This window comes from Antedon mediterranea, chromosome 6 (assembly GCF_964355755.1).
Source record: "Antedon mediterranea chromosome 6, ecAntMedi1.1, whole genome shotgun sequence".
In the NCBI taxonomy this organism is placed as follows: domain Eukaryota; kingdom Metazoa; phylum Echinodermata; class Crinoidea; order Comatulida; family Antedonidae; genus Antedon; species Antedon mediterranea.
In genome coordinates this window covers 3,583,681-3,601,924 of record NC_092675.1, presented here as the reverse complement: position 1 = coordinate 3,601,924, position 18,244 = coordinate 3,583,681, and the positions used below count along the sequence as shown (strand labels likewise).

Sequence of the window (18,244 nt, the reverse complement as noted above, 5' to 3'; positions counted from 1 at the left end):
GGAATTTCCCTCATCATGTTCATGAGGTGACCAGCTGGATAGGGTGTTAGTAATCTTGTTGTATTTCATTGAATAATTGATATTTCCGCGAATTGTCTACAGCACTTGAAAGTAGACATGTGTACCTTTCCAAAAATGTATTATTTGCCCAAAAAATATTAATCTAATAATTAAAAAATGGCACTTCAAAATGGTCAATTTTTTACTTTAATGTGCTGCCTGTGTGTGTGTGACCTCAAGCTGTAGCCATGCAACTGAATACCCTATTAACAATGACATCAACCTGTGACCTAAATTCCAACCAATACATTGACATTTTGTCAATCTGGTATTTTTCTATATTCTATTAAATAGTAGGCCACCGATTTATTGTTCTCTAATTTTATATCTTATTTTAACCTGTAAATTTGTCTCTTAATTTCATATTCGTGTCCTGTGCGTAAACTTCGTATTAATAATTTGTTAAAAGTATAGTTCTCTCATGCCAATGCATGTAAAAACGGTATTTTTTTGTCGGGTTGCTCATTCATTAATAATTTAGCTCAAATGTTTCCTTATATCAATATTTTTAGTTGTAATACTTCTGTCTTTAATGTCATTTTTAATAATATATAAACCTGTTTGTTTTCCTTGTTCTTTTTATGTAAATCAAATGTATATTTTATGGCGATCCTGTATTGGTGTTTTTCTTTATACACTGTTGGATCTTGAATAAATAAAAAAAAAAGAAAAAGAACACAACAATCGTTTGATAGTTATTAATCATTATTCAAACAATCATAAGTACAATACGGTCAAGTAGACACAAACAATTTATAGCTTGTTAAGTAAGAATGCCATACTACTTGACAGCTACACTCATCTTAATTATACACAAATTAATTCCTCTTCCTATAAGATTGATACGTTATTTATTTTAATTAATGGAATGCAATGAGCTTAATAAATAAAAGCTGTGTATGAATGGAATTGTAAACGAAGCATGTAATGAATGATACCAATAGCTATATTAAAGTTAATGACATGTAGTAGAATTCACAAATTAACTTGATAAGAATTGTAAATTGTATTTCTCATAAAAAATAATAACAGTTAAATAATAAATAAATATTGTTTTAATATACCGTATCTTGTCCCCATAAAAATAGAATCAACAGATAAAGGCAGATTGTACAGTATAAGGTAGAGTAGAGTATGTATCCAAACTGGATACAAGTTTTAGTCCTGTACTAATTATAGCAGTTATATCACGCTAAAAATATCAACATCAAAGGCATTTTTAATCTAATTTACTTATTAAAACCAAATTGATATAATAAAAAATACTTACAAAAGAAAATTGAATTCATAGAAGGTGGGTTACCGCTAATAGACAGAAAGTAGCCTAAAGCACAAATTTCAAAATATCATTATGAAAGTTTATATTGGAATAAATGAATAAATAAATGGATGTGGACATATGCTGTGCATGCTGGTTCTTGGTTGCTTAGGGCTATGGAACCTGCCAGGTTTCATCGTCTAATAACTTCTGTAAGTCACGTTGAGGATAAACAAGAAAATATAACAAATATGACAGTAACTTTTTGTTTAAATATGTAAGAGATATTATAAACCTACATTAAGATCAATTTCATAATTTTTTTCAAATTTATTTGAAATAGAGTATATTAATTTTTGGGCTTACTAAGATTGGGCCTATTACAATGAATTCAAAATTACAACCATTCACAAAGTTTTATGAATTAATAAAGAGTGCCATGTTGAAAATTATTTGGATAAAGGGTATTCAATATTTAAATTATTTTCTACTATTATCGAAAAATAAATTTACCAACAATCATTTCTGAAACAAAGCATAGTTAGAAAAGAATATTGTTTTTGTTTAAACATGTCTTTGTATAAAATTTTTGAAAGCATTTTGTCCTATGTGGCCTTTCATACTCTTGATTGTCACTTGTTATTTCTAATTCCAGACAAAACAAACGGCAACTTTGGTTAATTTCCTATTACCCTGTTAACAAGAGGCCGACATAATGCGCCTGGAGGGTACTGTAAGAAGTAACAAAAATATAGTAATTTTTCCCAGAAAACTAAACGAAGAAAGTTGGAATGTGAATTTTCAATTAACACACGTTTTCATAACCAGCTGAAATAATTATAAAGCTAATTGGTAGTATTGGTATCTGATTCTAATTTCTAATTTATTTGTATTACATTATATAAACATAAATGCTGTATCTATTTTAATGACCTAGATAACATACTATCATAATTCAAAATCATCTTCTAACATTTAAACAAATTATTTTACACTTTAATTTTATTTAGTTATTTTATTTCAACTATATTTAACCATTCCAGCTGAACCCGCAGGCCAGCTGATACCACCTTTGAAAGGATAAAATATAAATAGCTATTATACTTAACTAACTTTAAAAACTCTTTACAATATAAAAATCACGTTTTTGAAAACGTCTTTTGAACAATAATAGGTCTATTTTTCTTAGATTTTTCTATTTTTTCATTTTTGTTAGAAGTGTGCAAATCATATCAAAATATATATACAGTATCCTGCAGATGGAAATATAGGTTATTGAAGATATGTAATTAAAAGTAGTTATATATTAGGATAGTTTGATATGCCTACACTTCTTGATATAAAACAGATCATTTATTTTCAACTCTTGGGACTTTGATGTAATGATTAGAATGGAATTACACTGAAAAGATTAGTATCGTAAAATTTTCAATTGTTCCGCACTAACTTTATATGACAAGAACAATTTAAATTTATAAGAAAGATGTGTTGAAGTGTCATTTTTATTTAGTTCATTCTACTAACAACACCTGACGTAAGCCCTGTAGACTGAATGTATCCCGAAGGGTGTGCCATCATAACAAAGAACAGAATTCAATTGTTTTGGGAAAAAGTGTTGAATAAATGAAAGTAAATTTAAAACAAATGGAACCAATGAGAAGGAAATATGCTTTTTTAGTAAGTTATTTTAAAGATTTGTCTAAAATTATAACAAAAGCAACATAAAAAATAGCTGAACATATGGATGAACCTGAGAGAGTACTCTGGTGGATTATAAGATTGAATGAACCAACTGGTCAAGAAGTGGAGTCTGATCATGTACGGATCTGAAACAATCTTTTTAAGAAAGTTCATGTGAGGCTTTCAAAATGTGGATTTGAAGAAAAGTGGAGAAAGTGAAGTGGAAATAGTTGATAGATAGATAGTTAGTAGTTGACCAATGTAGTCTTTATGAATGAAACCCCAAAGCTACTAATTATGATTATGTTTGTTTCAGGCCAAATTAGGACATTTGACTCACTACATACAAATATTTCGAATCAAATAAAGTTAAGGGCCTAATTTAAAATAGTCATGTTTGTTAATAATTGCCATGAAGCAAAGTTGGACAAATTGCATATTTCAAAAGTTGTGCATTTTTGTAGTTATGTTAATTGTTTTGTATTCTACAGTTCAATAGAGAATGAATGGAAGCACGTAGGTCAAAGGTCAGACAATCTGTGACGTATAGTGTTAAAAGAATGAAGAGGAAGAGAGGTAATCATCGGTTGATGACATCAAAGAAATACATCGAGAAGAGCAGAACGAGAAGAGTATAGCTAAAAGTTTTTTTTTAAATGCCTCATCATTAATCTTGATGAAACTGTAGATCATTTTAGCATTAAGTGATGCTACTACCACAAAACTCATTTTAGTTATTTTTAATAGTTGATGAAATTAATTAATTTTGACTCGCACTCTTACAATGTAAAGTATGAATTGAGTGCCAGCTGTGTTAAATCTAACCAATTTCCTAAAGGTGAAAATTTAATGGCATTCTTTTCTGTTTAGGCGTTACATTAGAACAGGAAGCAATTACCGAATAATGATGTAAGAAAAGATAATGTATCAAAGTAAGACATAACTGATTTTCTTTCTCTCATCAAGGAAAAAAAAAACACCATACAAGAATTGCACCACAAGACACAGCAAAGTACATCGCTGATGAATTACTCGAAATGGAAAGTGCGGTGTTTTACTTGATTGTATCTAACCTTTAGAGTATTCTTAACAAAGAACAGGAACATAAAAAAATCTCTTTATTAATAGCTACTTGACTATATGTCACTATAGATCTTGTTAGTATTTTCGGTTTTGACCGGGTAAGCTGGGATTAAATTTGTTCATTCACGTACATGATGTGTAATTACACTAAAATCCTGGTGCAGGTTTTTAAACTTCATAATAAGTTCACACAATATAAGATTGGAAAATACAGTGTATCATAAGAGGTGGGGTTCGGGCTTGCTTGGGGGCTATCCAAGGGTTTTAAGGACATAACCCCGAAACATTTTAATTATTATTGATATTATAACAATGATTATCATTGTGCTTTAATTTATCTATGCCTATGTAGGCCTATAGTTGCCCAGCCGAGATCTAGAACATTAGAAATGTATAACCACATTGTGAAATTCAATATAATTCTGTAGAAAATCAATCTAGGCACGAAATAAACTTATTGCTATGATTACAAATGACATTTGCTTGGTGGAATATTAATCAAATTTGTTTCGTCGATAGGAGATATTTAGTTTTCCAGGTCAATAAGTATAACACGTTCTTTACCCCCTTCCTGTTTCCCCTTTATTGAAGGCATGAGATGTTTCAGCACTAAGCTTACCAGCTGGTTTGTTTTTGTACAAAACTAGTTTGGACAATCATCAATAAAGTAATTAATAACAAAATATGAAATTACCATTTTTTAATCAATGAAGAAATACAAATATCAACATATATAGCATCGAGTACATGTTTTAACATATGTGTGGAATAGAGAGGGACTCTGGTATTACTAGTAGGTTTAATATAAAGAGGCTTATTAGGGGTTTCAGAGTAGATCAACTACTTTCATCACGTACTACTACTAGGGACCTACAGACATTTTAAATAATTAGCTACCTACATTTTTCTTCTTATACTCATACATGTTTGTTCAAATTCAAATCAACCGAAGTTTTGTACTCAAATGTGAAATAAGGTTTGAAAATATACTTTCTGTTTAAACAAGGAATATTACAAATATTTGTGTGTCACAGTAACACAAGGAAGTATATAACTGAAACCTACAACAAAGTTATAATGAGGTTGTCTTTCTATCATCACTCCATATTCATAGTTTTTCAACAGAACTAAACTTCCTCCTATTGACCCTATACCTCTTTCAATTCAGACTATTGACCAATACCCAGCAGATGATGATATTTTTTGGCTATACATACCCAGCAGGCAAGTTTCTAGAAGGGATTACTCTATACAGGCTGGGGGAATAGAACCTCCTAAAAAATAATTTAAACTAATCATAACATTTTGACCAGTATTTCTCTGTAAATTATGTCATTATAGCATGGAAATTATATATTATTGATACAAAGTTTGCAGTACACCACATAGATTTAGTTTTGAAAAGAACTGTTGAGTTTCCAACAGTGTTGATACTGATCATCCTCAGTTATAGTATATTGATCGAAACGTTGAGAAACTCAACAGTTCTTTTCAGGACTATATATACGTGGTGTACCGCAAACTTTATTTAAACATTTGATTTTTCCATCCAAACCTTCAAACAATATATAATATATTGTATTAATATTTTTTTTTGTAATTACATTTTGTCTATAAGTAATGCTTTTGTGAGATGAATATATTTTCTTTGTTTTGAATTAAATTAATTTTACAACAGTGTCAACAAGTCTTCAAATAATACACCTGTCAATATGTACGCTCTCTGTCGTGAAAACATTAAAGAACAAAGAAAACGAAAAATGCAATAAATACTATAGAGAATTAGTGTAGTTTCCCAACGAGCTTGGTGAATACTGCACTCCTATGTGTTTTTCCATTATCATGACATATAATATACATGTTTAACTAAATTAGTATGGCTTGTTCAACAATTATTAAATTGAATTAGGCTTGACAAAGGAAGAGTGTGGAATTTCTTTGGATGGAAAGTGATAACCTTTTTATTTTGCTTTTTTCTTATTAAACTAATTTTATATAAATGGAGTAATTTGTAAAACAATATAGTTAATAAATTACTATAATATAATTAGTTAAAAATTAGATATTTATCAATCAAATTCATATTAAATTAGATTTAGCAGAAGTCTTATCATTGAAACACAGCCTTCCTGAACCATCATCGTTGACGCTACTTACTGGATACAATGTACTACATTTCACATTTATGAAATTAGAAACCCATTTGCTATCATTTTTCTTTAAATTGATTGTGATTTGTTAACATGTTTTTGAGTTTGAAAAAAGGAATCAGATGTTATAACGTCACCCGCAATGTACATGTTAGACTTACTGAGTTACAGTTAATATGGTTGAACTGCTGATGTAGACAGCTTTTGTAAGTGGACGCCTTCCGTAACGGACACTCACATTCAAGAGACCGTTTGATCTTCCTACTGTTTCTAATCACACAACATAATATCAATACAATAATATACAATACGACATACCAACATTTAAAATGCTGGGCAGGAGAAATATCAGCAAGCTATCTTCCGTATTGTACTTCTCATACTGGACATTTTACAGATTTCTATTTGATAATAATTTACTTCCCATAAGAAGAATGAATATAATTGACAGTATATAGAAAACAATTAAATAAATTAATGCCTGAATTGAATTTAGATCAACATCAGTCATAGGTGAGCTAAAAAGTGTTGGTCTCTATCATCAGCAAATCTGGCCCTACATTAGAGGATACTTTTTATTTACGGATGTCTTCTGAATAGTAGTTGTCCCAGAGGAGTGTGAAATCAGTTTTAGGAAAAATATGTCAAATCATACATATCCCACACTTCCATTTTATATTTTTTTAAAACTTTTAATGTACACAGAACATTGAAACATAAGCACGCCCTCTGTCAAGTGCAACTTATAATTACTAGGATGTGATTTTAACCTTAATTTATTAGATCAGAACTCCAGGCTGGTGAGTCTGTGCAAGACAGGTGGTCAGGCCTTAAAGCATAAGTTAGTGGTAGGTCTAGACCAACATAAAATAACAGTCTCCAATATAAATTTAAAGAGGTACTCATTTATTTAATTTTTAATGTCCTAGTGCTGTCAATTAGCAAGTTAAGCATTAAGAAAAAACAGTACATGATATACCTCAGCTATTAATTTCTATGTCAAAAATGTTAAAATATGCACACTGTCCAATTTAAGGGTTAGTTCATATTTTATAAAAACACATATAGTAAGACACTTCTGTTGGACATTACTTTACCATGAAATAAATGTGTAGCAATTTATTATGTTTTAACACTGCGATGTTTTAACCACTGCGATGTTTTAACACTGCGATCAACATCTATTCAGCAGACACCCATATTATGGAGATACTTTGTTGCCTCCTGAAGGTATCTCAATAATACTCTTTTATTTTATTAAATTAGATAACATAAATAATATGCATGAAAAATAAACATCAAACATTAAATCAAGATATAGATCATTTACTTTAATGTTCAAATTTACTTTCAACAAACACAAACAGCTGAGGCACAATTTAAGCACGCTTCTGGAATGACTGCCCCTCGGACATGATCGCTTTATAGACCCAGACTACATACAGGCGACAGTGAACTGAAAGTAGGCTTCCAAGAAAAGAATCATTTTACATCCTGGAAGCAGAACATGGGTAAACGGAAATTGTTACAAAAAATAATATTGATTGCAAATTGAATTGCAGGGGGTAAAAAAGACCTGTCACTAAATGAGATGCAGTGAGATATCTATATGCAGACCACGGTTTCATCGCTGTTGGTTGACAACTGAATAAAATAAATAAAATAAAATAAATAAGGGAAATGAAACAGAGAGAGAGACCAAAAACATTTTGACCTATTCAACAACAAAAAGAATTTAAAGGGATTCCGTCATTAGAGTTTCATAACTTCTCGAGCCATCCAAGTTTTCAAATTCAAAGTAAAATGAATTAAAACTTAATATGATAACGACAGCTGAGAAAGGATGAAAAAGTGGAAGTAATCTAAAAGGAAGAGAATGTACAAGAAGAGAGGAAGGTGTGCGATTTCAGGGGAACACTTAAAAAAAAAAATTTAACCATTCGGATGAAGTCGTTTCCTATTGTAGTTAAATTATAACTTTACTTTTTTATAGTTCATCCCAGATGGACACCGATTGTTGTGACTCATATGCCATCCAATATTCGTAATTCCAACTCAATTCCCAAATAATTTGAATTAATCAGACTGTCACCGCATCGTTAACAGGTGGAAAAATACAAATGCATTGTCAGCTTTGACCATGTGACATCTTCTTTCTGTCAATCATAAATACAGCTGTCAATCAAATTGTAATAAGTCATAAAATATGGAAGATATCCAATGATTGCTGTTCTAATTTTGAATGACGGAGTACAATCAATTATAACCCATTTTTCCTAGTGATTGATAGGTCTAATTGTACATGGTGTTTTACACATGTGTATATAAAAAAAATACCTTTTAACATTAAATGTTTGCAGCAATTAAAATAGGGGTATGAGGAAGGTAAGGAATGTGGATGTAAGGTAACAGGAGGGTGTGTATGTGAACTTTAAATAATGCAACAATAAATGTGGGAGGAGAATGGTGCAGATCAAAAACATGGACTCTTAGGAAAGTTGAGGCTAAACAAATTTGGAGAAAAGCAGGTTACATTTGATGGTTAATAAATATTAAACGTATTCTTTGCCTGTTGACTTATGTAAATATATAAATGAACAATAAAATTACATTAATTATAATTGTTCTCAAAATAAAGTAGTAGACTGAAGGAACATGATCACATGGTCACATTAATAATATCAACAAATTAATTAATTATATCGGTACTAAAAATAAAAGTTATTATAATTATAGCGATAATAATAAAACAAGTTCTCCATAGAAGATATACAACAAAATCTAATAAATAAACTTTTAAATTGGATCACACAGCACACTGGTAATAAGAAATGATTGAGGCAATTAAAAAAAGATGATTCATTGAGGTAACTCAGACATTGAACTCAATAAATATTACTGGTTCTTTCCTTAATCAGCCGACTACAATATAAAGATCTTAATCTTTTGATACATTGCATGGTATTTTGAGGTTAGTTTTCTTATTTTTAATCTCTTAAGCTATGTCTACACTATCAAACTAGTTTGAAAAAAAGACAGTTTGATGTACCCAAATATGGTAGTGATATGACATCATCATGTCCATATATGGGCACATCACATTTTTGGCCACATAAAGTTTGATAGTGTAGCAGAGCTTTAGCCAAACTAAAGATGTTGATGACATAATAAATCCAACATATGCCAAACCAATGCTATTAACCTAAACATTTTTTATACAGGATTAAGGGACATTTTCTAAAGATGATGATCATCAGGGGATGTATGATAGTTGTAGGCATTTTCATTTAAAAGAATCAATAAAAAATAATTATGACAGAACATCAAACATGAAAGAGGGATGGCAAGAAAAGAAAAGGGCAGTAAAAATGTTGTTTGGGAGGTGTCAAAACCATAGATTCTCTAGGCTAGTATAAGGCTTTTCTATTATCTGCTTTTCTGACTATAAAGTCATCAATGGGTACAATTACAATTTTATAATGACTGTTTATGAGTTGGATAATAAGAATTACTAAAATAATACAGACTAAAGCTCTGCCCATATATGGACATGATGATGTCATACAACTACCATTATATGGGCACATCATCTAGTTTGATAGTGTAGATACAGCTTAGGGCACATTCATAAATGTGACAAAGATTAGGCAAGCTATTTCCTCACTTTATTTGAGTTTGGTATATATTATCATTAATGGTATTATATTTAAGAGATATTGACTGCTTAGAGGTTAAATATAAGATTTATATTATCTTTAAGGGTATTATATTTACAACTATTTAAACCTTGAAATGTCAAAGTGATATAACTTGAGCTTACAGGAAGTGCAATCAACTCCCTCCGTTCTATTTTAGGTGATGAGTAATAGCAAGTCACTCAGGTATTCACAAACTTTTACATAACTATAGAGGGCAGTATACAAATCACTATACTTTGGTAACAAAAAACACCTGATAAAGCCTGTGAGTCAGCAGCACTGCTGCATAATATCATAGAGATATTATAGTGTATATAGTCTATAATATCTCTATGATAATATCCACTTTAAAATAAATCCATTACATTAACAGTGTAATATGTTTTTTTTTAAACTTTTATTTCTGAAGTTTATAATTCTTTGTTTTTAAAATCTAGGTCTCCAAATCTTTGCAACTGAGACATTTATGACAATAAAAATCCAAAAAGGTTTCAATTTGAATAAAAAGTTGGCGAGAAATGTTTAAAACACATAAAAGTTCAATTACCTTAGTTATATTAGTCACTGATCTGTTAAACTACTAAATTGTAAATAAAATTTGTTGTAAAGTAATTGACTGAAGTTCCATATGTGTCAACATAATTTATTTCGAATGTGGAGATTGTATATGTATAGTGGATTCATATTTATGATGAGCTTTTCTACATTGATAACTGTGTCTCAAAGCACATTGTAATATATGCTGGACACATACAACTCCTTAAGGGTTACTTTGAGTTGTCGCCAAATGGCACTCATTTGTCTATCTACAAAGAAGCTGAGATTGACCAGTAAACCAGGGTAAGCTTTACAATTCCAAATGATGGACTGGGTTCAAGTCCACACAAGCCATAATATGTGTAGACTGGACCTCCAGTCTTTACCTCCAGTCTTTACCTACCACCAATACTATGGTCTAGGCTATGGCTTGCTCTTGCCTCGACAATGCATAACATGAATAAAGAAATCTTTAGGCAACCTTTTTTAACTGTGTTTTATAGAAAGATTGCGATTGTCCTACCTTACACATTCCATTTACACACACATCTGTCTCTCCTGGCCTGCATGTTGTTCCGTCGACAACTTTATCAGAATGCTTTGCATAGAAACGGTAACCCTTAGCCCTACAATGTAACTCACAAACCATTGGTTCTGAAATATAATTTACAAAAGATTTACAAAAGATCATAGTTTAAATATTAAATAACATAATGAACACTTTTTGGAAAATTATGGTAACACTATTGTTGTTATGGTAACGCTATTGTTGTTATGGTAACGCTATTGTTGTTATGGTAACGCTATTGTTGTTATGGTAACGCTATTGTTGTTATGGTAACGCTATTGTTGTTATGGTAACGCTATTGTTGTTATGGTAACGCTATTGTTGTTATGGTAACGCTATTGTTGTTATGGTAACGCTATTGTTGTTTAGCAAAACTAGTTTACTTGTGTTGTTTAAATTGTGGTTACTGTGTTTATTTATAATGGAAACTGTTTTGTTGATTGTTTTATTGGGCAAAAGAATGACAATGAACAAAGCATTGTGTTGTGAGTGGTGTGGTTTAATTTTTTTGGAGAAAAAAATCCTGACATCTTACAGGATTTGAACCCTGGGATTGCTAGACAAGCAGCATGACCGTTACATTTTAGTTAAATCAAACAGCAAATCGCTTTACCTTTTACAAAAGCGTACCATTCATAAAGTTGACCCATAAAAGGAACATTGTTGTATGATTCGCATTGCTCTGTTCTAAAATCCTTGCTTCCATTTGGACAAAGCTAAAATAAATGAAGATTTGTTATTATTTCGCTTATTTCAATTCTCAAAAATATTTTTTTAAAAGATGACTATGCAATAGTACTTTCAATTGATGAAATTGGAGAAAATAATGCATGGCACATGATACAAAATCAACCAATCAAAAGAAAAGTATAATACTATTTGAACATATATAGATACCTTTGTATTGCACTGCTTGTACTGCCTGTAAAGGCCAACACAATGATGACCCATTCCTACTGCCCTATAATAAATCAAATATTGAAATATTAATATTTGTTTGTTATAGATTGGTAGCATTATAAGTAATAGTTTTTTTTAATGATTAAAACAAAAATTTAAAATACAAAACCTTTATATGCTTAGAATTAACAAAGTTGAGAATTATGAAAAACATTGTAACAACAAAAACAGTCGAAAGAACAAATTTCATTTATGAATTTAATAAAAAAACGTAATGCAGAGGCGTACGGCAGGGCCCTTTTAATTTTTATATACTGAATATATTATGATTTTGTTGCATGAAACTAAGAATACAGTATTACAATAATGTTAGTTGAAGTATGTGCTTATTCATGTTGAAAGTATAGCGCCCTCTAAAAATGTTCTTTTATAAAAATAAATTATTATAAATTCAATTAAAAAAATATGACACAAATGTACATTTATGTAAATCTGAATATAGTTTAACCATTTTCGATAAATGTAATACATTTTCAATAATCAACGTTAGCATTTGTTTGTATTTGTCATTTTTTCTGTTTAGGCCTAGGCTATACTTACCCTGAACGTCTCCGTCGCAAGCACGGCCTGACTTGCGACGCTACACCTCCCCCACATGACCGAGAACAGCCTGACCACTGACCCCACTCTCCCCAGAATGATGATGACCTCCCTGTGATTGATCGCTCACGTCGAATCTGGAAATATAAAATAATTATAGACCTATTTAGGATCTACTATCCCAACTTTAGTAGTTTAAACAAGAAATATTTCTTACAAAAAACGCCGCTCATCTGACGATAACTACCGTCTTCGTGCATCCTATGTTTATGTTTACATAGAGTCTCTTTTCCCAGACGTTCTTTGGGGTGTGCGCATGCCTAGTCCGAGTTTCTAACATTTTCGACCACGGCGCTGAAATTTTAAGGCTTCTTATTGCAATGGTCTTAAATCTAAGACCATCGTTGCTAAGGGTTTCATCTTGGGCTTAAGTCTAAGACCGCGGTTAAGACCTTTATTGCAATCGGCCCATGGTTTGATCTACTAATCTTCGAAATTATAGTAGGCCTATAAATCATCAATATTTTGAAAATGTAGGCCTAATATTAGGTTGATTCGATATCACTATTTGCAGCAATACTTAGGCCAATTAAAATACAGCAATGACAGTTGCTCCATGCTCGTAGGAATAATCCCTCTGACAAACAACATTCCGATATATTATTACGGGATTACTTGTCTATTCGCACATCATCACTATAGGAAGATGTCATGTGCACTTTTATGTTACTAACATTATCAAAAACTTGGCATTCTTCCATCGTAACAATTTACTCTTGTTATGATTTCCGAAGTTGATCAAATACCTCATCGTAGGAAAACATCAAAGCTTATATTTCCTATTATTATATTGAAATAAATCAGGTTTCATTTTCTATGCTCTTATTATTTGTCTAAAAATATCATATTATGTTTCCATTAGGTAGAAAACTGGGTCCTTTATTCAGGAGACACCCATATAAGGGGAAGTAACTCACACAGTACATACTACGGTACACTAGAGACAACACCTATTCAGCCGTATTTCCTCTAATATGAGTTCTGCTGTATTCTGTTCTTCGGAAATTACGACATTTTGAGAATTAATAATCAATTAAACAATAATTGATATATGATGATTTTATTTATAAAGGCATTTGATGATTTGATAAGAGTTGAATCCTTATAAAATACAATAACGACAATGTTATTTAGATATACGCTAAATGTGTAGGTCTACTCCCACATGTAGAAGTTGTTTTTTCTGACAATTTTCTGCAGTAATTGTTGAACGGGAATCCCAAGAACGTAATAATTTGTGAATGTTAATATGTAGGCAATTTATTAATACTAATATAGTTCAGTCACGTATAAAAAAGGACACTTGACAGTCGTAAGTCTGCTGCTGTTGATGTAAGCAGTGTAGCCGTAAACACGTAACAAATGTCAATTGATATTGTCACGCACTTCGTAAATGTTATATTCTATAATTTCCTGATTCAAATTTAATAATTCCGCATAAGTCAAAGACCAAAGCCAAACTACATTACAAACAAGAAATATAAAAATTAAAAAGATCCGCTGAAACATAAGTTGAAAGGAACCGCGTTCACAGACCTACATTATAACATGTGGTAACATGGTTATGTAATTTAACTCTTCCCTGGTTATAGGTCTAAATTATTATTAATATCTGTGTGTGGACCTGTTGTAACGTTTTATGGGTTCTTCTGCTACTGGACATTATTCTTCACAGCACATTGTGCGTGGGAAGTTGTATTTGCCGATGTACCGGTATTTTCCATCAATACATACCGGTACTTGTGACTTTAGCATGGAAGTCAATTATTCCATCAATAATCCTTAAACGCATTCACATTTCAACATTATTAATCATATTATAATGTATACAGTGTAGAGAGGAAAAACATTTTTATCCCTCGCTTGTCTAACAAACTTTAACAAAATTATAAATAACTTCGTTTCTAATAGGTAAAATGAAATTATTATGGTGGATGACTAGCTTTTTGATTGACTGACGGTTTATCACAGATCTTTCTTAATTTCCTTAATAATAGTTAAACTTTTTTTTTAGCTTTTTCACAGAAACTTGTAATCTACATATTATTTCTATCATATACTAGTTCAGTTTTTCAGAAAATATGAAAACAATAATTATGATAGCTTAACGTTTTTCTTGAGGTTATGAGATGCCGAAAAATATGTTGATATTTTGCTAAAAAATCCATCTTTTTGGTTCAATAAAAGCTATCTAGTAAAAATGGTTACACAAAATTCTTATTTTATTGGAAAGATAATGTTAATGGCTCTCCCTCGATATGTTTGTGATATAAAATGGCGGCAATTTTGGACGCCCTCTTGGATTTGAGGATGATCGCAGTAAATTTGCGGCACACCTGAATTATTTTTCATAAGTGTGTAGGCTAACAGTGGGCGCTCTATAAACAAGAACATGGGCCTCCGCCCAATAGTATTTGTATCAGAGTTAGACCATGATCAACAACCGCCTTTCATACTTGTGCATTTTTAGCTTTCATTGTTCCTTCTAATAGGGATCCCTCTTAAATTTTCCCTACATCCAATTTAAATTAGCCTCCATCACCAAACAATCATGCTTTTAAGATAATTATTCCATCAATAATACACATTCACGCATTCTATTTTTCTGAGCTTATTAACATTTAAAAAAAATGTCTACAGTTATACCCAAGGAGAAATCAGCTTTGATTCAATTTCCTTTGCTAACAACTTGATGAATTTTATTTTAAAAAATGGTTAAAACATACTAATATTACTAATATTAACAAATATTCCGATTCGTTAAATCATTTCTATTCAGGCATCCCATAGACGCCAAATGACTACTTAACTCTGCATTAAGGTACCAATTGTTAACATTATTAGACTTAGTATCATCAGTATAATCACAAAATCATATACACAATTCCTAAATGTGAACTGATGGGTAATATGATCGTTATGTAACTGCTGACAAAAACTATAAGATTTATTATAATTATTAATTATTATATAAAGTTTTTATTCAGTTGTTATTAGGGCATTACTATTAATAAATGTAGTAGTTTGGGAACATATTATGAGGACCTTAAAAAAAAAATAAAAAGAAATGCAAAAGTGCTACTGCATTAAAAAAGTTTAAAAAAAAATTCAACATGCGGTTTTACACGAGTGCCTAGATTTGCCCCAAGTCTGTATTCATTGTCTTTTTTTTATTTATTTGTTTTTGATTCGATTTTTATTTGTCTGAAAAAGCTCAAGTAGTATACGTATGAAACGCCATATGTGCCAAAATATTTACCTTTTTACTAATATTAAAACAAAACCCCGTCTGGAACCCAGACTAACGAGTGCCCTGAGAGAACACGAATTTTCCAGCGATGTTCTCAGATGTGGAAATGTCCTCTGAATTATCTAGATATCAGTGAACATTGGCGAGTCATTGAAATAAAGCGTGGTTCTCACTAGAACGCAACACAGCGACGTATTGACGCAAAGTGATGTATCACGTAATTACAAGTGGGAACCGACGACGCAACAATGCTGCAAAAATCGTTATTAGAAGGGCATTTTCTTACGTTGCGTAGGTTGCGTTACGTTACGTTGCGTCGCTAGTGGAAACCAAGCTTAAGAAGGATGAAATACAGAGCTTAAGAACTTTCAGACTAACCAATCGTGTATCTGTACTTGATGATGACGATCCTACCCCTGCTGTTAGAATGATTATTGATACCGCTAGTAATTCCATTAATAAACTGTTGTTTGTGTTTTTTCTCATAGTTTTAGTAGACCACCTACAAAATAAAAAAAATCAGAATATTAATATTTAAGCAAACAAAGAACGAATTGTTCTAAACAGACTTTATTGTTCTGCTATTATCATTTACTTTTATGTTTTTCTGGAGCAGTTAATCCCCACGCAGGATGTTTATCTATAATGCAGAGTCGCCTACACATTTTAATGCAATATATACCTTTAAACATAACTGCAGAAGTCGTATTTGAATGAGAACAGGGTAGGACGTCAGCCGATGGTCAGAGACTTGGTTAGACCTAGGGTAAATATAGGCCTACCCCATGGGCTCATAGCATTATGTAATCCATGGGCTGAACATGATAAGAGAAACGAGAGAGAAACACTCAACTCTCACTAAAGTTAAAAACCAAAGAACTTAAAAAAAAAAATTACGATGTTATATTATTATATTATTATGTTCATGTTTAAAGAGCCAACAACAACATCGGCAAGGGTTCGAGGCTGACTCGCTCCTAGTTCTGGTGGTGGAACAAGTCTTCTCGGATAAGGACTATAAACCGTAGGTCCAGTGTACACAGTTATAACCTGTGTGTACTTTAAAGAAACCCAGTTCATTATTCGAAAAAGAGTAGGGGGTTACCCCGGTGAACTGGTTCACACAATAGCCCCTGTATCAGGGGGATTACCACCTATCTGATAGGACAGTGATTAATTCACTATTGGTAATCCTTGGCCACATTGCCTAAAGACATAAAATAAAATAAATAAATAAGTTCAACACAAAAATGTCGTAAAGAATTAAAAATAACAAAGTTTGATGGTTGAAGATTCGGGACAATCATAATGGTCATTGTGATTGTCCAGAATCTTATTTTTTCTTCATTGAAACAGAAAGCCAATAAGAACATTTTTAGCTTAATAATACTTACTTATACTACTTTTACTAATAATGCGCTGACGTGAAATATCCACATTATTACAGCCAAGGCGCGTGTATATTGTGTTACCAATAATGAACATATAATAATACTGCTATAATTAAGGTATCCTTGCCCAGTATACATTATTGTACTTTATTTATACAATGGATTGTTAGATGAATGAACCCCGTTATAGAATAAATGGTCTACAATATAGCCATTATATACGATCCATTAGTTTATTTAATTGTTGACTGAAATGATCTGACTACTTAACAAAAAGAACCCCAGATACCAAGGATACACTCCGATGGGAATCACTTTTAACGTGTCGACAAATAAAAGAAAATATTCAAAACTTGTGTAACAAATATTCTTCAAAATCCATAGAGATATTGCCTTTTATACTTGGTGATATTTGATATTACTGTTAGTGCGCACATTTCGCACATTTCGTGATATTTTACGTAGGAAGTACGGTAGGTACTCAATGAATATCGTGCGTACAGTTAGAACGCAATTTACCCTTACACGATCTTGTTTGTACCGTGGTTACAAGCAATTACTGTAATATATGTTTACAGTCCATAACAGTTATATTGAATGAACAGTTGATACTATATTTACTTTTTGAATAGAAGTCATTTAAAAGTTGCAAACAATGCACACAATAAATCTCTAATTGATGTTTTAACAATTTGTAAGTCTTTTTTTTTGTGGGTAAGGTTCGTGGCATGATTCTCCTGTCATTGAACCCTTTCTCAATGAAAGACTCAATTATAGTGTAACAGAATTGTGGAAAGACCTAGTTATTTCACTTGCACAATGGGGTGGGGACGTAAGAGGCTCTTGTCAAGACCTTTTTAATAAAACCACACGTAACCATTACCATGCATATTCCAAAGGAATGAATTAAAGCGAATACAATAAAACGATAAATATAACAAAATAATCAGCCTTACACAACCAACCAAATCAAATATGACAAATAAACTAAAGGATGAACAAACGGATA

The 18,244-nt window shown here is 31.4% G+C and overlaps 1 protein-coding gene across 1 annotated transcript in view; it reads right to left on the bottom strand.

Moving 5' to 3' along the window:
* The window catches only part of LOC140052011 (uncharacterized), a 65,043-nt gene that overhangs the window by 35,824 nt on the left and 10,975 nt on the right, over positions 1–18,244 (bottom strand). The window contains exons 2-6 of the mRNA XM_072097382.1: positions 16,223–16,346; positions 12,535–12,671; positions 11,932–11,995; positions 11,648–11,750; positions 10,990–11,120 (exon numbers count right to left, since the gene is read on the bottom strand). Coding sequence (XP_071953483.1) covers positions 10,990–11,120; positions 11,648–11,750; positions 11,932–11,995; positions 12,535–12,671; positions 16,223–16,330 — 543 coding nt within the window. The 5' untranslated portion in view covers positions 16,331–16,346. The remainder of the gene's footprint in view (positions 1–10,989; positions 11,121–11,647; positions 11,751–11,931; positions 11,996–12,534; positions 12,672–16,222; positions 16,347–18,244) is intronic.